The sequence below is a fragment of the Lytechinus variegatus genome, chromosome 1, assembly GCF_018143015.1.
Source record: "Lytechinus variegatus isolate NC3 chromosome 1, Lvar_3.0, whole genome shotgun sequence".
In the NCBI taxonomy this organism is placed as follows: domain Eukaryota; kingdom Metazoa; phylum Echinodermata; class Echinoidea; order Temnopleuroida; family Toxopneustidae; genus Lytechinus; species Lytechinus variegatus.
Window position 1 is genome coordinate 81,633,622 of NC_054740.1, and position 16,944 is coordinate 81,650,565.

Here is a 16,944-nt window from a genome sequence, read left to right on the forward strand (position 1 = left end):
TACAAATAAACTGGCAAGCTAAGTTTCTTATCTATTCTGTGGAGCTTATTATTCATATGGTGTATTATTTGATGTTAATTGAATTCATTTATTTACCTATTGATTGGTTATTTATTCATTAAGTTGTTAAAAAAAATTCTTCCTTTTGTCCACTCTCTCACTGGGAGCATTTCATGAAAACTCTTGTTGGATGTTTTATCCGGCAGTCAAAATCAAAATAAAGGAAATTTGTTAGATTCTACAACTTCTCAGACAAAGTGTTGATGAAATGCTATCCTAGAGTGCATATTATGTATGTTAGAAATCTGCATTCTCTTTGTGAAAAGGGAATAAAGCTATTTATTCCTTGCTTTCATGTCTGCAGAGGAAAGTGTTTTCTCCATGGTGAACTCCCCCAAGCTTTTCAAATTTTAACAGCTAATAATTAAAGCATACACAGTAATGTTTTTGTTTTGTTTTGTTTTTTGATTGGGTCTATGTCATACCATCTCAATATCCTCTTTGTGTGAAAGGGATAGAAATGAAACAAAAAAACCCAACTGCCTTTTCATTCTTCTGTGTTTCTCTTGTATGTACAGAAAAGAAAGCTGCTCCTAAGGTGAATACCTCACCGGCATCTTTCCTCTCCCAGGTAAGGGATGTGATGATCAAAGAAGGGAATGAAGTAAGGTTTGCTTGTCACATCTCAGGAGAACCAAAACCACAGGTACAGTATGTTAACACCTACCCAAGGAGTGAATCTAACACTTTGGGGGAGCAGGGGATTGGAAATATAATTAGAGGGGGCCAATAGCATTGTTAGTGAACTTCACGGTCCAAACCCTTCTCCCCTATTGTTTTTTTTATTAAATCTCTTGCTGACTTTATTTTTAATTGAATTAAAAGTGTTGTAAGTGTCATGATCTCTGTTTTCAAACTGTTTAAAGTAATAATTGATTTTGGCAGATTTCTGTTTTTTTTTTATCTTCGTTGTCATATTTCTTAATTGAGTACTGTATTCAGAGCTTCATTGAGCTGTTCCAACTATGTGAACAAGTTATGAATGGAAGAATATCCAAATTAATTCATTAAAGGACAAGTCTACCCCAACAAAAAGTTGATTTGAAAAAAAGGAGAAAAATCCAACAAGCAAAACACTGAAAATTCATCAAAATCGGATGTAAAATAAGAAAGATATGACATTTTAAAATTGGCAGACTGATGACGTCACCCACTCACTATTTCTTTTGTAGTTTTTATTATATGAAATATTATATTTTTCTCCTTGTCAAGTGCAACAAATATTTATTTCTCCCTGATCATGTGGAATTACCATTATTTTAACAGTTTATGTTTAAGTTAAGTTGATCCTTATTTTCAAATCTTTAAAAATTGAATTATTGTATTATTCAAACAATAAAAAACAAAAGAAATAGTGAGTGATGGACATCATCGACTCTCTCATTTGCATATCGCTGAGTTGTTCATTTAACTGTTTTGTGAAAAATAAGCGAAACTTAAAAATGTCATAACTTAATGAAATTTGCAGCGTTATGTTTGTTTGATTTTTCTCTATCGATTCAAATCAACAATTTTCTGGGGTGGACTTGACCTTTGGTTATGCAGGGTTTGGTTTTGGATGAGAAAAGAAATGAATGCATCTGCTGACTACATGCTCTCCATTTTGTATGAGTAAAATCACATTTTTATTTATTTTTTTTTTCCTCCGACAAAGATTCTGCTAGGATCGAAAGCTTAGGCCCCTTTTTGACTCTCTAATTTTTTATGATTGTAATTGATTAGGTAAAATGGTTCCACAATAGCAAGAGAATTCACTCAACACACGACCCAAGGATAGTAGAAGATGGCTTTACAACAACCCTCACTATATTCTCAGCTCAGCTTACTGACCTAGGAGAATACTCCTGTGAGATCTACAATGGAATCGGTGAGAAGCAAACCAGTTCGGCAAAACTTACCGTACAACCGGACAGGACGAAGAAGTCGTCGGGTCGGCCTCCAGAATTTCTTGATTTCTTCAAGGACATGTCAGTCTGTGAAGGCCAGGATGTGAACTTGACGTGTAAGGTCCGAGGTAATCCCATCCCAAAGGTCATTTGGCTCTACAATCACCGCCCTATCCACGAAAGTGGTGACTTCAAATTCTACCATGAGAATTTCAGTCACCGACTCCATATTGTGGAGGTGCTTCCAGAGGACGAGGGCGTGTACACTTGCAAAGCCATCAATTCCTTTGGGGAAAAACAGATCAGTGCTGAACTCTTTGTCGAAGAGCAGACCCAAGGGGTAGACAGCAACAAAGGGCCACATACTTCTGCGCGCCCGTCGTTTCTTATACACGTGGAAGATGCGAAATGCTGGGAGGGGAATGGCGCCACCTTTGACTGCAAGGTGACAGGTTTACCAGAGCCTGAGATTCAGTGGTACCATGATGGAAAGGAGATAGAAGCCTCCAACCAAGGTCATTATATCATTGACAGAGGCAACAATGGAAACTGCATGTTGGTCATACCACATGCGACAGTAGCCGATGCTGGAGAGTATGCTTGCGTTGCTAAGAGCAACCTTGGAACGGCTCACAGCATTGCTGAACTAGTCGTCATTGAAGGTAAGTCTTTCATGATTAAAAGATTCTTACTAGGTAATATTCAAATTTCTTAGTATTGAGAACATGTGTAAATTACAACATGAATGAAGAATAAACATTGATACGTCACACATACATGTATGTTTTTGTTGTGAATCTTGTTGGCCTGGCCTGAGTACATGCTTTGCAAAATATATTTGAATGCTGTTTAAAAACTCGCCTCACTTCTATTTTAATTTTTCATGTACATGCATGATGTTTTTTTCTTTCTCGATTCACGACTTGTGCTCTCTTCCAAGAAGAAGAATCTATTCATGTTTCATGCCCACAATCTGGTACTGACAAAATTCTTTCTTATTTGTTTTTCATTTACATTGTTTATAGGAAACATTGGTAACTGCAATTTAATAATTATTCAGTGTCAAAGAAGAGATTCTTGACAACATCAAATCAATGTACAGACAATCCATCAATTTGATGATGAAAGACACAGCAGTAAATGTATCAACCTGTATCAACCATTCAAAATTACAATAATGAGGAGAGTTAAAGACAGTCATGTCAGAAACTCTTGATAATAAGGTCCTCATTTTTGTTTCAGTGAGGCTACCACATTGAACAACCAGCAGGCCAAACCTTGCCTGACATTTCAGTGCATTATTGTATGTAGGTAATGTAAAGAATGGCAGAGAATAGCACTACTGTGGTTATTTTTAACTTGAGAATGATTAGAAAATCATATTCTATAATTAATTAAAAGAAAGTAAAAGATATGTGTGTACATATAAAAATTGTCCAAAATAAACTAGAGTGTATTCTTGCATGTAATGATGTCTCGTTATCTATGCATGGCAGTTGTACCCAAATTTTCCCTTCATGAAAATCACCCCATTGTGAAAATTAATTTTATGTTAAAATAAATTTCCTTTATTCTGAATCTGTGTATGTGTGGGATTTTTTTAATTTTTCTATTATTTTCACCCCATGGCCAAGGTTGTAAAGTTTAATTTAACCCTTCATTCCTTTGAAATTGCATTTTGCCTTTCATTTCTTTAAAGTTAAGATGTGCTAGAAAAAGCCTTTACAACATCTTACTTGTAGTTCAGTTTCAAGGCACCTTAGAGTTTTTAATTAAACACAAAAAAGTCAAATACAAGAGTATTAAATGGTTAGCTTTAAATTCATATGATATTTTTTTAATTGATTGTTTCAGTGAATTAATTTGTAAGCCTTCACTGTCTTACATGCTGCCATCTGTTGTTTCCTTGTGACTGATACTTGGTATGCTATGTGGCATTCTCTTGGGTATTTGATTTCATCGTTTGGAAGTGAATTAATTGTGTTTGCTCTCCAGAATCCCTTGCCTTCATAAAGGGGCTTTCACAATCGCTCTTGCGACCGTTTGTGATCATTTGGTCACAATATATGTTGCACACAGTTGTAACGGTTGGAAGCAGTCGCATCACTAAGTGTGAAAGGGGCTTTGGCAGTACTGTGCCTTGAGGATTGGCCTTTTCTTTTATAACTCTTTGCATATAACCATAATTCTGAGGGGATGATAATGATTATTATCGCTCTTTAGGTACTTTCTGTGACTCCAGCTTTTCTTATTGCATCTTTGATACTGTTGACTCAGTATTCTAGTGATGTTTATGGTAACAATGATAAAAATAATATAGGGTATTTATACTGCACCCATTTCCATAAGGGGCCTGTTGCATTAAACTTTTTACCTGAAAAAACTCTTTGATAAATTGCAGCCGAAAGCGAGTACAGGGTTGATATAACCCAATAAGACGAAGGAACAGTGAGCAATGGTTTGATATGGCGTGCGATTAGAAATGAAGAAGAGGGAATAGATCAGGCAATCTTGTTCGTTGTGTCATTGTGTTGCTTCATTACTGGTTCTTTCGAGATTGATCGACTTTGGCAAAAGTGCGAAGAGGGACTATGCGCGACAAAAACACAGACTAAATAAGAGATACGATTTCAATCAGATGACCAACGATTTTTCAATTCGTCGGGGAAAATCATAACATGTTCAAAATTTCTGCGCAAATTTGTGTAATCGCAGCCGTTCAGAAGATGTATGAACCCAAACACGAATAGTAAATATGATTTACTTTCAGTTACTATTGAATACGATTTTTAAAAAATACCTTTCGCCAGCCATCGCAAGGCATATTTCAGGCAATTCGGTTAGGTGTGCGGGGGCCTTAAGATGGAAAGTCTTACTTGAAATGTGATAAAGCCACAGTTTTGGGTTATAATTTTGTGGGAAAAGAAAAAAAAGTTTTAGAAGTTTTATGAAATGCATGGCAGAATATTAATGTATTCTGATCATAGAATTGGATTGAAATGGATCTGCTTGTAATATTTTTTCTTAATCTGAAAAAATGTTGTTGATAATTCTTCAAAGAAACTAAAAAAAAGAATAACGAAAAAATATTTATGAATTATCAATATTTGTTCATTTATGAATAAACCTAAGGTACAAGCTGATCAATAATATACAATTAATGCACATTTATGAGTGTGTTATGACGATGCAGCACACTCGAGGGTATTTACAATTATGCGAAAGCAAGAGGCGCTTGCGCCGAGTGCTTTTGCATAATATTGTGAATGCCCGAGAGTTGCTTGCATCGTCACTAACATCACGAATCTTAAAATGTGCATTAATTGTTTTATAAAACGGGTCGGCAAAATGAATTTTTCATGGAAATCTTGTTCAAATCCCTCCAACTTGTGTACGATCGCACAGACGAAGAGATCACAAGACTGTCAATTATGACATCACAGGCGTATCTACTATGCGCGCCTAAGTAAGCGCATCAAAATCCTAGCCAGCCTCTTTTACTGAACGCGTATCAGTTTTTACGTGCTATTGGAACTAATGCTGCACAAAAATTGCACAGTGCTGCACGAAAAATGCACGACTGGAAGGTTGCGCATAATTAAAGCATGAACACGTGACTTGAATACGCACTCACCATTGGCTACATCCTTGAACCCGTTTTATAAAAACAAATAAGAAAGTTATCTTATGATTTAATTCAATGAAAGATAAAACACTGAGTAGAATATGTGAGTAAAAATGAATGGTAGTGATGTCTGTTAGAGGAAGGTATGCTTTGAGGTACCATGAATGCAGGGCATTAAGAAATCTATTTCATATCATTTACATGGTAAAAAATAAGATATACATATTAGTTTCAATTGGAACACTTGATAAAATCAGAACATGGTTCAACTATGAATAACCCTATAGTCTTGAAAATGATCTTCGGAACTGGCATTTACAATGTAGGCCTTTCCTCCAGTCCACATTACCAGAATACCTGGTAGAAGATTGATGATGAAGACGACTTGGGTTCTAGTCTGCTGCATATCACTGCCTGGGATGGTTTGTTTTTCAACCATTCATCAAAACTGCTTGTGGTAACACACAAGATGTGAATCGCTTCAAGGAGTAGCCCACAGGCCTTATCTTAATCATACTGTATTAACCTTTTCATAATCAGAGCGATATCTCATTCGAGCTGAGGTCTTAACTAATAGGACATTAGTATAGCAAGAGTAACTTTTTGCTGCTGCTAATATTCAATTGACCTTTATTTTCTCTTTATAGTAATCACTAGTAAAAAAAATAAATACTAAATAATAATGATAATAAAAACAAATTATTTTTTACAGTACTATAATATGACAATGAACAAAAAAATATGAATAAAAATACATGAGGAAGGGTGTTTCAAAAAGCAATTGAGAAGTTCTAGTAAATTTTCAATGACCAGGTAACTGGTTGGGATTTAAGACTTGTTCTTGTCTACGACTATGTAGATGTATACTTTCTGTCCCCTTTTAGGACTATTATCTTGCAAATTGCTATTTACTTTTCATGTTTGTGGTATACCTTGTCCAAAAACAAACAAAAAAGAATGCCAATACTGTGTGAGGAAATGGTCCTAACTGTCAGAAAGTACTTGAGAATTGCTGTAAGTCAAAAACTAATCGTTGACAAAGATGTCATAATGGTAATACTGTAGTCTTCTTTAGCTCAGGTGTTAATACATAGTAGATGAATAAGGTTTGTCATTTATGAATTCAGAGATGGTTTAGGATATTTTGGGACTTGAGACTGACTAAATGTTTCTTGAAGAGTAGGTGAATGTTGTGACCTTTCTAAAGGTTTATCAATTCTTTGTGGTAAGTCAAGCTTACATACGTTTTTAAAAGATTGTTAATTCATGTAACTTACTGTAGGTGTAACCAGCTAATATTGACATAAGCCTTTTTCTTCAAAGTTTCCATAGATGAAACTTATCAGCTATCAAATGTCTAAGAGAATCTTTTGTGAGTTTTTTTAGGATCTGTTATATTTTCTTTTTTTACTATCCACCATTTTTCACATTTATTACATTTCCTTTCTTGTTTCCATTTCCTTTTTTTTGTTGAAAATTCATCCACTTCTTGAATCTGTATTTTTGTTTTGGCTGTGCTCCTTATAATTTCTCTCGATTTTGTTCCTTTTTAGTTTCTTCTTGCTTTTTCCTTTAGTCCTTCTTTATCTTCTATCAATGTTTTAAGTTTTCACTTAAGTTTCCTTTAATAATTTTATATCTATCACTGCCGTCTGATATTTTCCTTAATTCACGCTCTCCCTCTATGTCATTTGCATAATTCCCTGTTTTCTTTCAAATAAAGACCCACATTTTTTTCAGTTTTGAGCTTATCCTTCCTCAGCTACTATAAAGAAAACACATTAAACTCACATTTTCAATGATATGATAAACTTGACTAAGGTCCTTAATGTGTAAAGCCCCTTTTACACCTTCAAGAATGCAACACGAATCATCACGGATCTCAGTCCATAGTGATCTCGGGTGCCAAATTGAATTTTTTCATCCATTGTGGGAGTAAATATGGATTTAACTGGGTATTTACATGGAAATGTATGGAAGAGTGTGACTTCTACAAGGATAGACAAGGTAGCACTATGGATCTGCTTGATAAGATACAGAGAGTCAAAATGGATGTTACTGGTTCCTTTCATGGACTTTCATGGTGGCTTACAGTCTCTACTCGGATATATCTAGAGGATTGGCCAAGATTGAAAAATTCTTGCATTTTTTGCAACATCTGAAGCGTATTAATACATTAATGTACGCAAACAATGGAAAATTTTCGACCCGAGATATAGCTGGATATAACAAGGACCTTCCGGTTCTTTCAAGCAGGCTCCCGGATGCATATGGTAGCTGCACGGATGTACTAGGTGGCTACAAGAAAGAACCAGGTGGCTACAAGAATGAACATGGATGATTATCCGGGAAGAAAAATTGAACATGTTCAATTTTTCTCCGGATATCCTGGTACGTCAAGGATGGCGCCGGATGAGTAGCCGATGTGTACACGATAATCCCAGACTGTACATGGATGACCCCCGGATTGGCAATCAGGGATGATCCGTGTTAGATCAGTGAAGGTGTAAAAGGGGCTTTGGTCTGTTTGTTCAGTGTATACATATGGAATGGTAGGGACCATGAGAACACGCCAGTTCTGGAAGAAAATGCAAATGTATTTTCATTTTAAATGGTCCATTGAAAGATTAAAAGGAACCCAAGAGAGTCTTATGTCTCACAAGTCTGAAAAAAAAAAGCATGGCACATTTTATCATGTACTGGTTTGTATACCTTTCCATATGATATAGGGAGGGGTCTGTGGTGGAAATGGAGCTAAAAGGCATGAATTAATATTGATTTGACTTTTAAAAAAATCTTAACTGTAAGGTACCACTTCCTCAGCTACTAAAGAAAACACATTAAACCCACATTGTCAATGATGTGATGAACTTGACAAAGGTGTTTAATGGGTAAGTCTGTTTGCTCAGTCTGTGGAAATGGAGGTAAAAGGATCTTGAAGGCATGAATTAATATTGATTTGCCTTTTTTAAAAGTCTGAGCTGCAAGGTAGCACTTGTGGTATGTTGTAAAATTGAGCCCAGCAAAAACTGCTGCCTGATAATGTTGATCCAGTAGGAATATAGCTGGCCAAAAATTGATTTCCCATTGACTTTTCTTGAATAGTTGAGCGGACGCATTAGAATTGCAGTTTCTCACTTGCATTGTTGTTTCTGAATTGCTTAATCTTATCAGTGATCAGTGTGAACACCACAGTGTGATGCAACTACTTCACACAACCAAAATCCAAGGTTTATCCACTTGGCCATTACTGTATCTGATGTGAATACAGCAGGCTCAGATCGATTTCCTATTGATTTAATATACATCTTAGTTTATTATCTAAGAGGAAAGAGTTTAAACTGTGGTCATGTTCCTTGATGTTTAAGTGTGGACACAGCAATACGAGGCAACATTCACACAAAGTGGAAGGTCAATCCTGCCTGGCTGTTAACTTAATCCAGTGTGAATACAACAGCTCAAGATTGATTTCCTAGCGACTTAGTTTGCTAGTTGAGCAGAAGGAGTTAGAATTGTTGTTCCTTCTCCTGAGTGACGCATGCATGCCCTGCTCCCTGTCATTCGGACCTCAAATGTCACCAAACCCAATCCACTGTCCTCCTCTCTCTTCGGGAGAGCAAAGCAATGCTTTGAAGATGGTGGAGAGGGGAAAGATAGGAGCAAGACCAATCTTGGATTACCCGTCGTCGTCGTCGAGGCATGTGTGAGTGTTTGATATCCAGGGATTCGCTACGTCATCAAGCCAATAGGATTTGGGAAATGGTGGATTTAGTCCCCGCCGGCTAGAGAGGTGTGAAAATTGGATTAATGGTGTTAGGAAAGGACCAAACGACTTTGTATGATAGTTTTTTGTTTGTACATGATAAATATTATTCCTACCTCACCTGGTCAAAGGATGATTTTATGGAGATATATATTTGATTGAGGTGAGTTAAAATCTTGCATATTCCCCCCTACCCTCTTGTCCTTCTCCCCCTCCCCTCTTCACCCCCCTCCCACAGTATGTCCCTTTTTTAGTTTCTTCCAATTGGATGTTATCTCGATCTTTGTATTCACTTTTCTTTTTTTGTATTCAGAGTTTCCTAATATGAGTTTACGATGAATTTTTTTTCAATTTTGTGGTAGCAGAGCAATACTATGAAAATATTTTTTTCAATTTATTCACAAATATGATTTCTTTTTCTTTCCTGTAATACATGCATGTACGCATAGTAATTCAACTATAATTTCTTCTTTCCAAGGGGATCCACAATTTTTCAAGCTTTGCTTTTTAGTGAATCCCCCTCATTTCCATTTCAGTTTATGATCTATATAATTATACTGTTGTTTTTTTTACGAAGTAAGAATGCCCTTCTGTAAAATTGTATTTGATTTGTATTGTTTTATATTACTTTGTATTATGTTTTGAATGGAAATGAAATAAAAGAATTGAATTGAAAAAAAGAATTGAATTGAATTGATAAAGGTACATTGACTGGTGATTTTTTTCTTTATCTTTATTTATTTTTGAAAATAGAATAAAATTCACAGATGTAGGACATAATTCTTTTTTATTTTACGTAATTTATTTCTCTTTCTATCTCTCTGACTTTCAAGACTAACAAACCATTCTCATTACGGTTTCTAAAACTAGTTATTACTGGAAATCGGTTCTGGAAACCACTTTGGAAGATCGCTTTGCTAGCGTTCACATTTGATCACATGAAAGTGTTTTTGAAAATCACTTCACGTAAAGCGATCTTGTTGCTATGGAAACGCTCTCAGTGGGGTGACACATTTCCCATGAAATCCAAAACTGCAGCGTAGGCATTCTACATGTACCCCTGTCGTGTAGAGTAGCGCGCTCAAAATGTGCAAAGATTGCTTCCCACAGAACGGTTGTGTCCTCATGCTAAAACCAGTTTGACAAGGCAAACGATCTTGAAAACTCCGTTCTCATTACACGTTAAAGTAGTTTCCACTAAACTTGTTTTAGGAAGGTAGTGAGAATGGTGTCATACATGTACATGTAGTTAGAAAATGCATGTTAAAGAGTTCTGTGATTTTAAGGAAACCAAAACCTAAGAAGAGAAGTAATCTTATTGGAAAGAGTAAAAGGAGAGGACTAATTCAAAAAAAGTTTCATCAAAATCGGTTAAGAAATAAGCAAATTATGGGAGTTTGAAAACTCTTGTTATACTTTCTATGGGCATCCTCAAATTGGCAAACGTGCTTAAAAATGGCTGATTTTGTGGACAACTCTCCATTTGTTTTCTACACAAATTTTCAGATTTTCCTCATTATCTTTCAAATTGCATCTTGCCTCTTTCTGAGCACAGCATATGTCATGGGAAAATATAATCCACACCATATATGTTCAAGGTCAGGAGGAGATAATGTGAAATATGTAAAATAAAGGGGAAAATCTGAAAATATGTGTACAAAACAAATGGAGAGTTGTCCTTAAAATCAGCCATTTTGAAGCACGTTTGCCAATTTGAGGATCCACATAGTAAGTACAACAAGACTTTTTAATCGTCCATAACTTGCTTTTGTCATAACCGATTTTGATGAAACTTTTTTTAAATTGTTCCTCTTATTTTACTCTTTCTAATAAGATTGCTTCTCTTCTTGGGTTTTGGTTTCCTTTAAGAAGAAATGAGATATTATATGATGTGAATACTTTTATTTTCATTATTTTGAATTTGTTTTTGCTCTATTCAGATTAATTTTAGAATCCCTGCCTGTCTCCTTCCAAAACTCTGCATGCTAAAGGATTGAATAACTGTTGGGAATGACATAAAACAAGGTCTGTTAAAAGTACTTTCACATTTCTTTGAAGTTAGATAAATTGAACATAATGAAGTAGATCTGTATTATAATAAGTGATCTGTAGATGGATTGAATGTGACCACTCCACTATACTCATATCATTTGCACCAAAATTTTATTGTTAATTATCATTGCAATTTAATCTCCATATCAAAAAGACACAAAACCATGATATGTTTATCATCCAATTGTGACAGAAAGCCTAATTACACAGTTTATCTTACAAATACTTCAAGATGCTTTTAATAAAAAAGCTATCACCAGTTAACAAAGCTTTCAATTGGCTGTGGCTGTTCTCAATGGTAAATATGAAAAAAGGCCTATTAATCATGTCATTGTGCTAAATGCTCCCCTTCTCCGGAGGCCCAGCCTCCATCAGAAGTCGGGCCTCTTGGTAGCTATGTTAATAAGCAATGGTGAGATCATGTTTCTTCCCATCCTCTTCAAAGACCCATTGGGCTTGGGGAAACATGACCGTTCTTCTGAGCCATGGTTGACCTATGCTGTATCTCTAGTAGTTTGTCCTTAATAGCTTTCAATAGCCCTATACTGTCTTCCCTTCATCTCAGTCATGACTGTAGGATATATTAATTCCATATGTGCATGATATATCCATGTACCTTTGTGTGAGGATAATGTTTACCCTTGTGTCATGTTACCCTAGGCCTTATCTTCAATAATTATTAACAACACAAATAAATCAACCTGCATACTGTAGGTACATATTTATTTTAGATGCGCCATTAACTGTGTCAGAACTGGCCCAGGTTGCAGGTGATTTTACCCTATAATCCTAAGAAATGCTATTTTGGAGAGGTACTTTGTCTTCAAAGCAAACCCCAAATTTGCCCCCTTTCCACAAAAAATACCTTTAATATCAGATTGTAACTAAATCTTTTTCATAATCTCATGGTCTGTTACAGAAATCTGCAAATAGTCCATTCAAAAGAAGCTTTAAACCAGCACCTACATGTATCTAATTTGCCATTAAGAAGTAGTCGCTGAAATAAAAAGATGACCCTGAAAATTCAATGATAGACCAAAACCCAGCCTTCCTCTAATGTAGGAATATGTTTTGATACAAACCCGAACATGGAAACACAAGTCACAAATGTACGCAAATCAACATATTATGTTCTATACAACCTTAGGCGCATTTTGCAAATATTTCGATCAAGAAAGTATCAAATTGGTGGTACATGCTCTGATTAGAAATAAGCTGGACTACTGTAATGGTTTGTTGTTTGGAATGCCTATTAGTCTTATTTATAAGTTATAAATAGTCCAAAATTCATGTGCAAGACTGGTCTATTGTGTGCCAAAGCTCAGTTCCACTATACCTCTTCTGAGAGAGCTCCACTGGTTATCTGTGCGTCAAAGTATTACATTCGAAATTCTTTTAATGACATATAATCATTAATCGGTCAAGCCCCACATTACATTACAGAATTACTCAAACTTAGAACCCAATCTCAGTCAAAGCCTGCAAAGTTCCACAGATAAATTATCATTCCAGATCCCCTTTCACAAAACAAAAGTCACACTCGGCAATCGTGCATTTGCATTTTACTGCCCCCAATCTACATAAAAGGTTCTCCATCACTTACTATCTTCAAATCGAAATTGAAAAAAATCTCTTTAAGAAAATTGTTGTGTACACACAGAATTAAGTAAAAAGAGTTCTGAACAAGCGCAGCTGAATATATTCATATAAAAGCTGCGCTATGCAAGTTTATGTTTATTATATTTATTTTAGAGTCATGTTACATCAGGTTGTAAATAGGGCCTTTTATATTGTAGCTAATTCAGCAATATTTACAGTCTGATATGTAAGGCCGATTGTTTGCCATCATGTTTTTTTTATATTACCAGTGTACTTTTAATCAAAAATATATAATACCAAAGGTAATTTTCAGGCTGTGGATGAGATGTTTACAGCTTACAAAATGTATGATTTCTTTATTATTTTGTTGTCTTTTTTCCAGGCAACGAAGCTCGGACTTCAGTGCACAGAGGGAATAAAGGAAAGGAAGGAAAATACATAGAACAGTTTGGAATATCACCAAGTAAGTCCACTCTTCTGAGCAATATAATGAATGATTTCAAATTCAAGTTTGGTGTTGATGGCTATTGGTTTTGTTGAGATGCCTAATTAAGCTCTAGTACCAATTGTGGGGTTATAAAATCAGCACCAGACACCTTAAAAGTAACACAGTTAGATCACTCCAAATACCATCTTGATTTAATATTTTGCCTACTGGGACTCGGTGGTCCCTTTTTAAAGAATGCGCAAATTACCCGGGGGGGGGGGCCACTTCCATTCACGAGTGGATACCATGCGCGACCATGGGGTCTCGAAAAGCACCCTAAACGCGTAATTTCCATATTCTGAAAATGCACCCCTAAACAAGTATTGGCGTGTGAAACCTTACCCTTTACAAGTATTGGAAACAAAACGATACTCTTGGCAAATATTCCCTGAAATGGACCCCTAAACAAGTACAGGAATGTTTTATTGTTACGGGTCCTTCGGTCGTCGGCTTTACCTTATTTGGTTTAGTACGAACCCACCTTCTACACTTCGCGCAAATAGGACTCTAAACACGTGTTGGGGCAAAAAGGACATCCTTTATAAAACATTTAATTTTGTTTTATCATCCCCGCAAATTCGACCCTAAACACGTAATTTTTCTGGCGAAATTGATTCCCCTTTTTTCATTATTTTTGTGTTATTGACACCCTTATCACGTTACGTACGTAACGTGCCCTATCGCGAAAAGGACATCCTTTTTACGTGTTTTTTTGGTCGCGCATGGTATCCACTCGTCAATGTAAGTGGCCCCCCCCGGGCAAATTATAGGCTTTAGTTGTCAATGGGTAAAGTGTGATGGTGTGGCTGTTGTGAAAATTGGTCCAGCACTAACATCAGCTTTTAACATACAAATCACCAACTGGTAATCAATTTGTTTATTCCTGACTTTGGGAATTCTTGCCCATGCGTTTACTGCGAGTTTCAAACGTCAGTTCACATATGCGATACACGCAGCAGAAATAATACCCTGCCTTTTTTTTCAGGTTTCTTGATAATTAGAAGGTATGACTATCTAAGGTAGATATGAGATTAGGGGAGCGTTTCATGAAAGGACTTGTCAGACGTTTTATCCGACAAGTCCTGTTTTATCCGACAGTTACTATAGTAACAGTGCTTCTCAACCAATCAGAATCCAGGAAAGTTGTCAGATCTGACAACTTGTCGGATGAAAATATTGATGAAACGCCCCCTAGATATCATATACAAATAACCACAATGTAAGTGATGATACAAGAATTTGCAAAGATATGAAAGAAAAGCATTCTACTCGACAAGACAAGCTGAATATTGGTATATCATCATGTATTGGTCGCTGTTTATTTTCTAAACTTTTATTACTAACCCAGGGGGCCGTTTCATAAAGCTGTTCGTAAGTTAAGAGCGACTTTAAGAACGACTGGTGAACCTTTCTTACGCGCTAAACCATCGCCAACGGTGTATTGCATTTACCAAAAGAAAGGATCACCACTCGTTCTTAAAGTCGCTCTTATCTTACGAACAGCTTTATGAAACACTAACCCAAGACTATTTTGTCCTTTATGCCGATAATTCTGTATTGAAACTTCATTGTAGCTTTTAAAATTTGGAGCAGGAGTCATTGTGATTTACATGTATACCACATAATTTTCAACTTGGCCTGATCATAAAAAAGAAGTTTATATATTTAGATATCATAATTTAATGACAAAGAAATATGACTCCATCGATCTGTGATATCAAGTTAGCGCGTATATGACTTTCAGGCTCAAGCCCCAGATAGTAAATCTTGTGCATTATTCATGTATGCAAACTAAATGTGGCATTGTAAAACTTTTAATGGGATACAGTCAACATGGTAAATCTCTCTGAGAAATATTAGTTTTAATTGGGCAGGTACTCAGAATTTGCTTTCTTGTTGAATACTGAGCAGTTGGACTAATTAAAGGTGTATGGACTCTTGGCTCCTGTGGCTTGTCTACAGCAGTCTTTTAAGCCATTGATTGGTAGGATAGGTTGAGGGTTTCCTCGTGGTTTAATCATAGCAAGAATTCTAATGGACAATAAGGGTCATGTATATTAAGTGCAAAGCAATATGCAGTATGATAGAGGCGATAAGCAGTGCCTTTAAGAAATGACGTGTCACGGAGTGAGTAATCAAACCCTTGGAATGAGACTAACATTTCGTTGAGCTGAATGTAGTAGCACTTAACCCAGCCTCCTGCTGTCTTTGTGAATTATACCAACACATTGCATGATGGTGGCAAGTCAATGGGACTAGTCTCTACTTCAGAAGTAGTGTTGAAACTTGGAATTGATTGCAAGTCAGTGTTATGACTTAAAATCAATCATAAATCTGTCATTAATTGATTTGAAGAAAACTTTTTGGCCCCATCTTACAAAGAGTTACAATCGATCCAATCAATCTTAACTCTACTGAAAACCATCAATGTCATAATTTTTTCTATAGGAAATTTGCACAATGAACTTTCAAGAAAAAATGAATGTGTGAATATACATCATAGTTAGAAAATATTTTGAACAAACATTAAGAATATGTGTTGACATTGCTGGCCATCCATAGTTGCGATTGATCGGATCAATCATAGCTCTTTGTAAGACGGGGCCCAGTATCTGCTTCTTGCAATAGAAATATATATTTTCACTTTAATTTATTAAAATTGATTGATCATTCACTGATATTGGCAATTGATGCCCATTTAGATGGTCAGACAGAAGAGTAAGATATGAGGTTGAGCATTTAGTATGATATTTTGACAAGTCATGACAAATAGGAAAACCATACTACTTTTTTAAAATTCTCAGGCAGTCAGACGGGGTCAGTGTTGTGGCCTTATTATCTTTAGCCATAAAATATTATCAATTTATTAGGAATTTGCCAAAGCCTAATGGCATAAAATTGTTTATTCACATCTTCAGCACAATTAAAAAACCAAGGTGTCATAGCTGTATAAAGGTTTATACGTGCACCTGAAATTTATTGCAAACAGTAGTCATTCAGCCCATGTTTCTTTCAATTTTAGTTTGAGTAAGACGAAAGATGATTTTCCTCTAGCAGTTGTCAGAGTTATCATTATTATCATTATCATATTTTTTTGGGGGGTATTGTTTTAGTTTTGACATTTTGATCATTATCAACTTATTCATTTATATTTTTAGCCATGAAATGTACTATTGTGCTCTGCATAAGATTATTCATTTATTTTAAGGGGTAAGATTGAAAAAAAATGTTTTTTTACCATTTCAGTTTTTTTCAATTCCATGAAGGTCTTTTGAATGGTAGGGACCATATCTGTGGCATTCTCCATCACATATACTTTACCTGTCTACCACCGTTTCACCCCCTTTCTCTCACTACTCCACGGCTTTCCATCCCTCTCTCACCTCTTAATAGTTTCACCATCCCTTACTATACTTGTAATCAGATTACATAGCGAGCATGTAGGAATGTGGTTTGGAAGGGGACAGAGCTT

The 16,944-nt window shown here is 35.8% G+C and overlaps 1 protein-coding gene across 2 annotated transcripts in view; it reads left to right on the forward strand.

Moving 5' to 3' along the window:
• LOC121424918 (striated muscle preferentially expressed protein kinase-like) overlaps positions 1-16,944 on the forward strand; it is a 116,974-nt gene that overhangs the window by 57,119 nt on the left and 42,911 nt on the right. For both annotated transcript variants that reach the window (XM_041620811.1, XM_041620819.1), the window contains 3 exons: positions 579-706; positions 1,783-2,608; positions 13,368-13,448. In XM_041620811.1, coding sequence (XP_041476745.1) covers positions 579-706; positions 1,783-2,608; positions 13,368-13,448 — 1,035 coding nt within the window. The remainder of the gene's footprint in view (positions 1-578; positions 707-1,782; positions 2,609-13,367; positions 13,449-16,944) is intronic.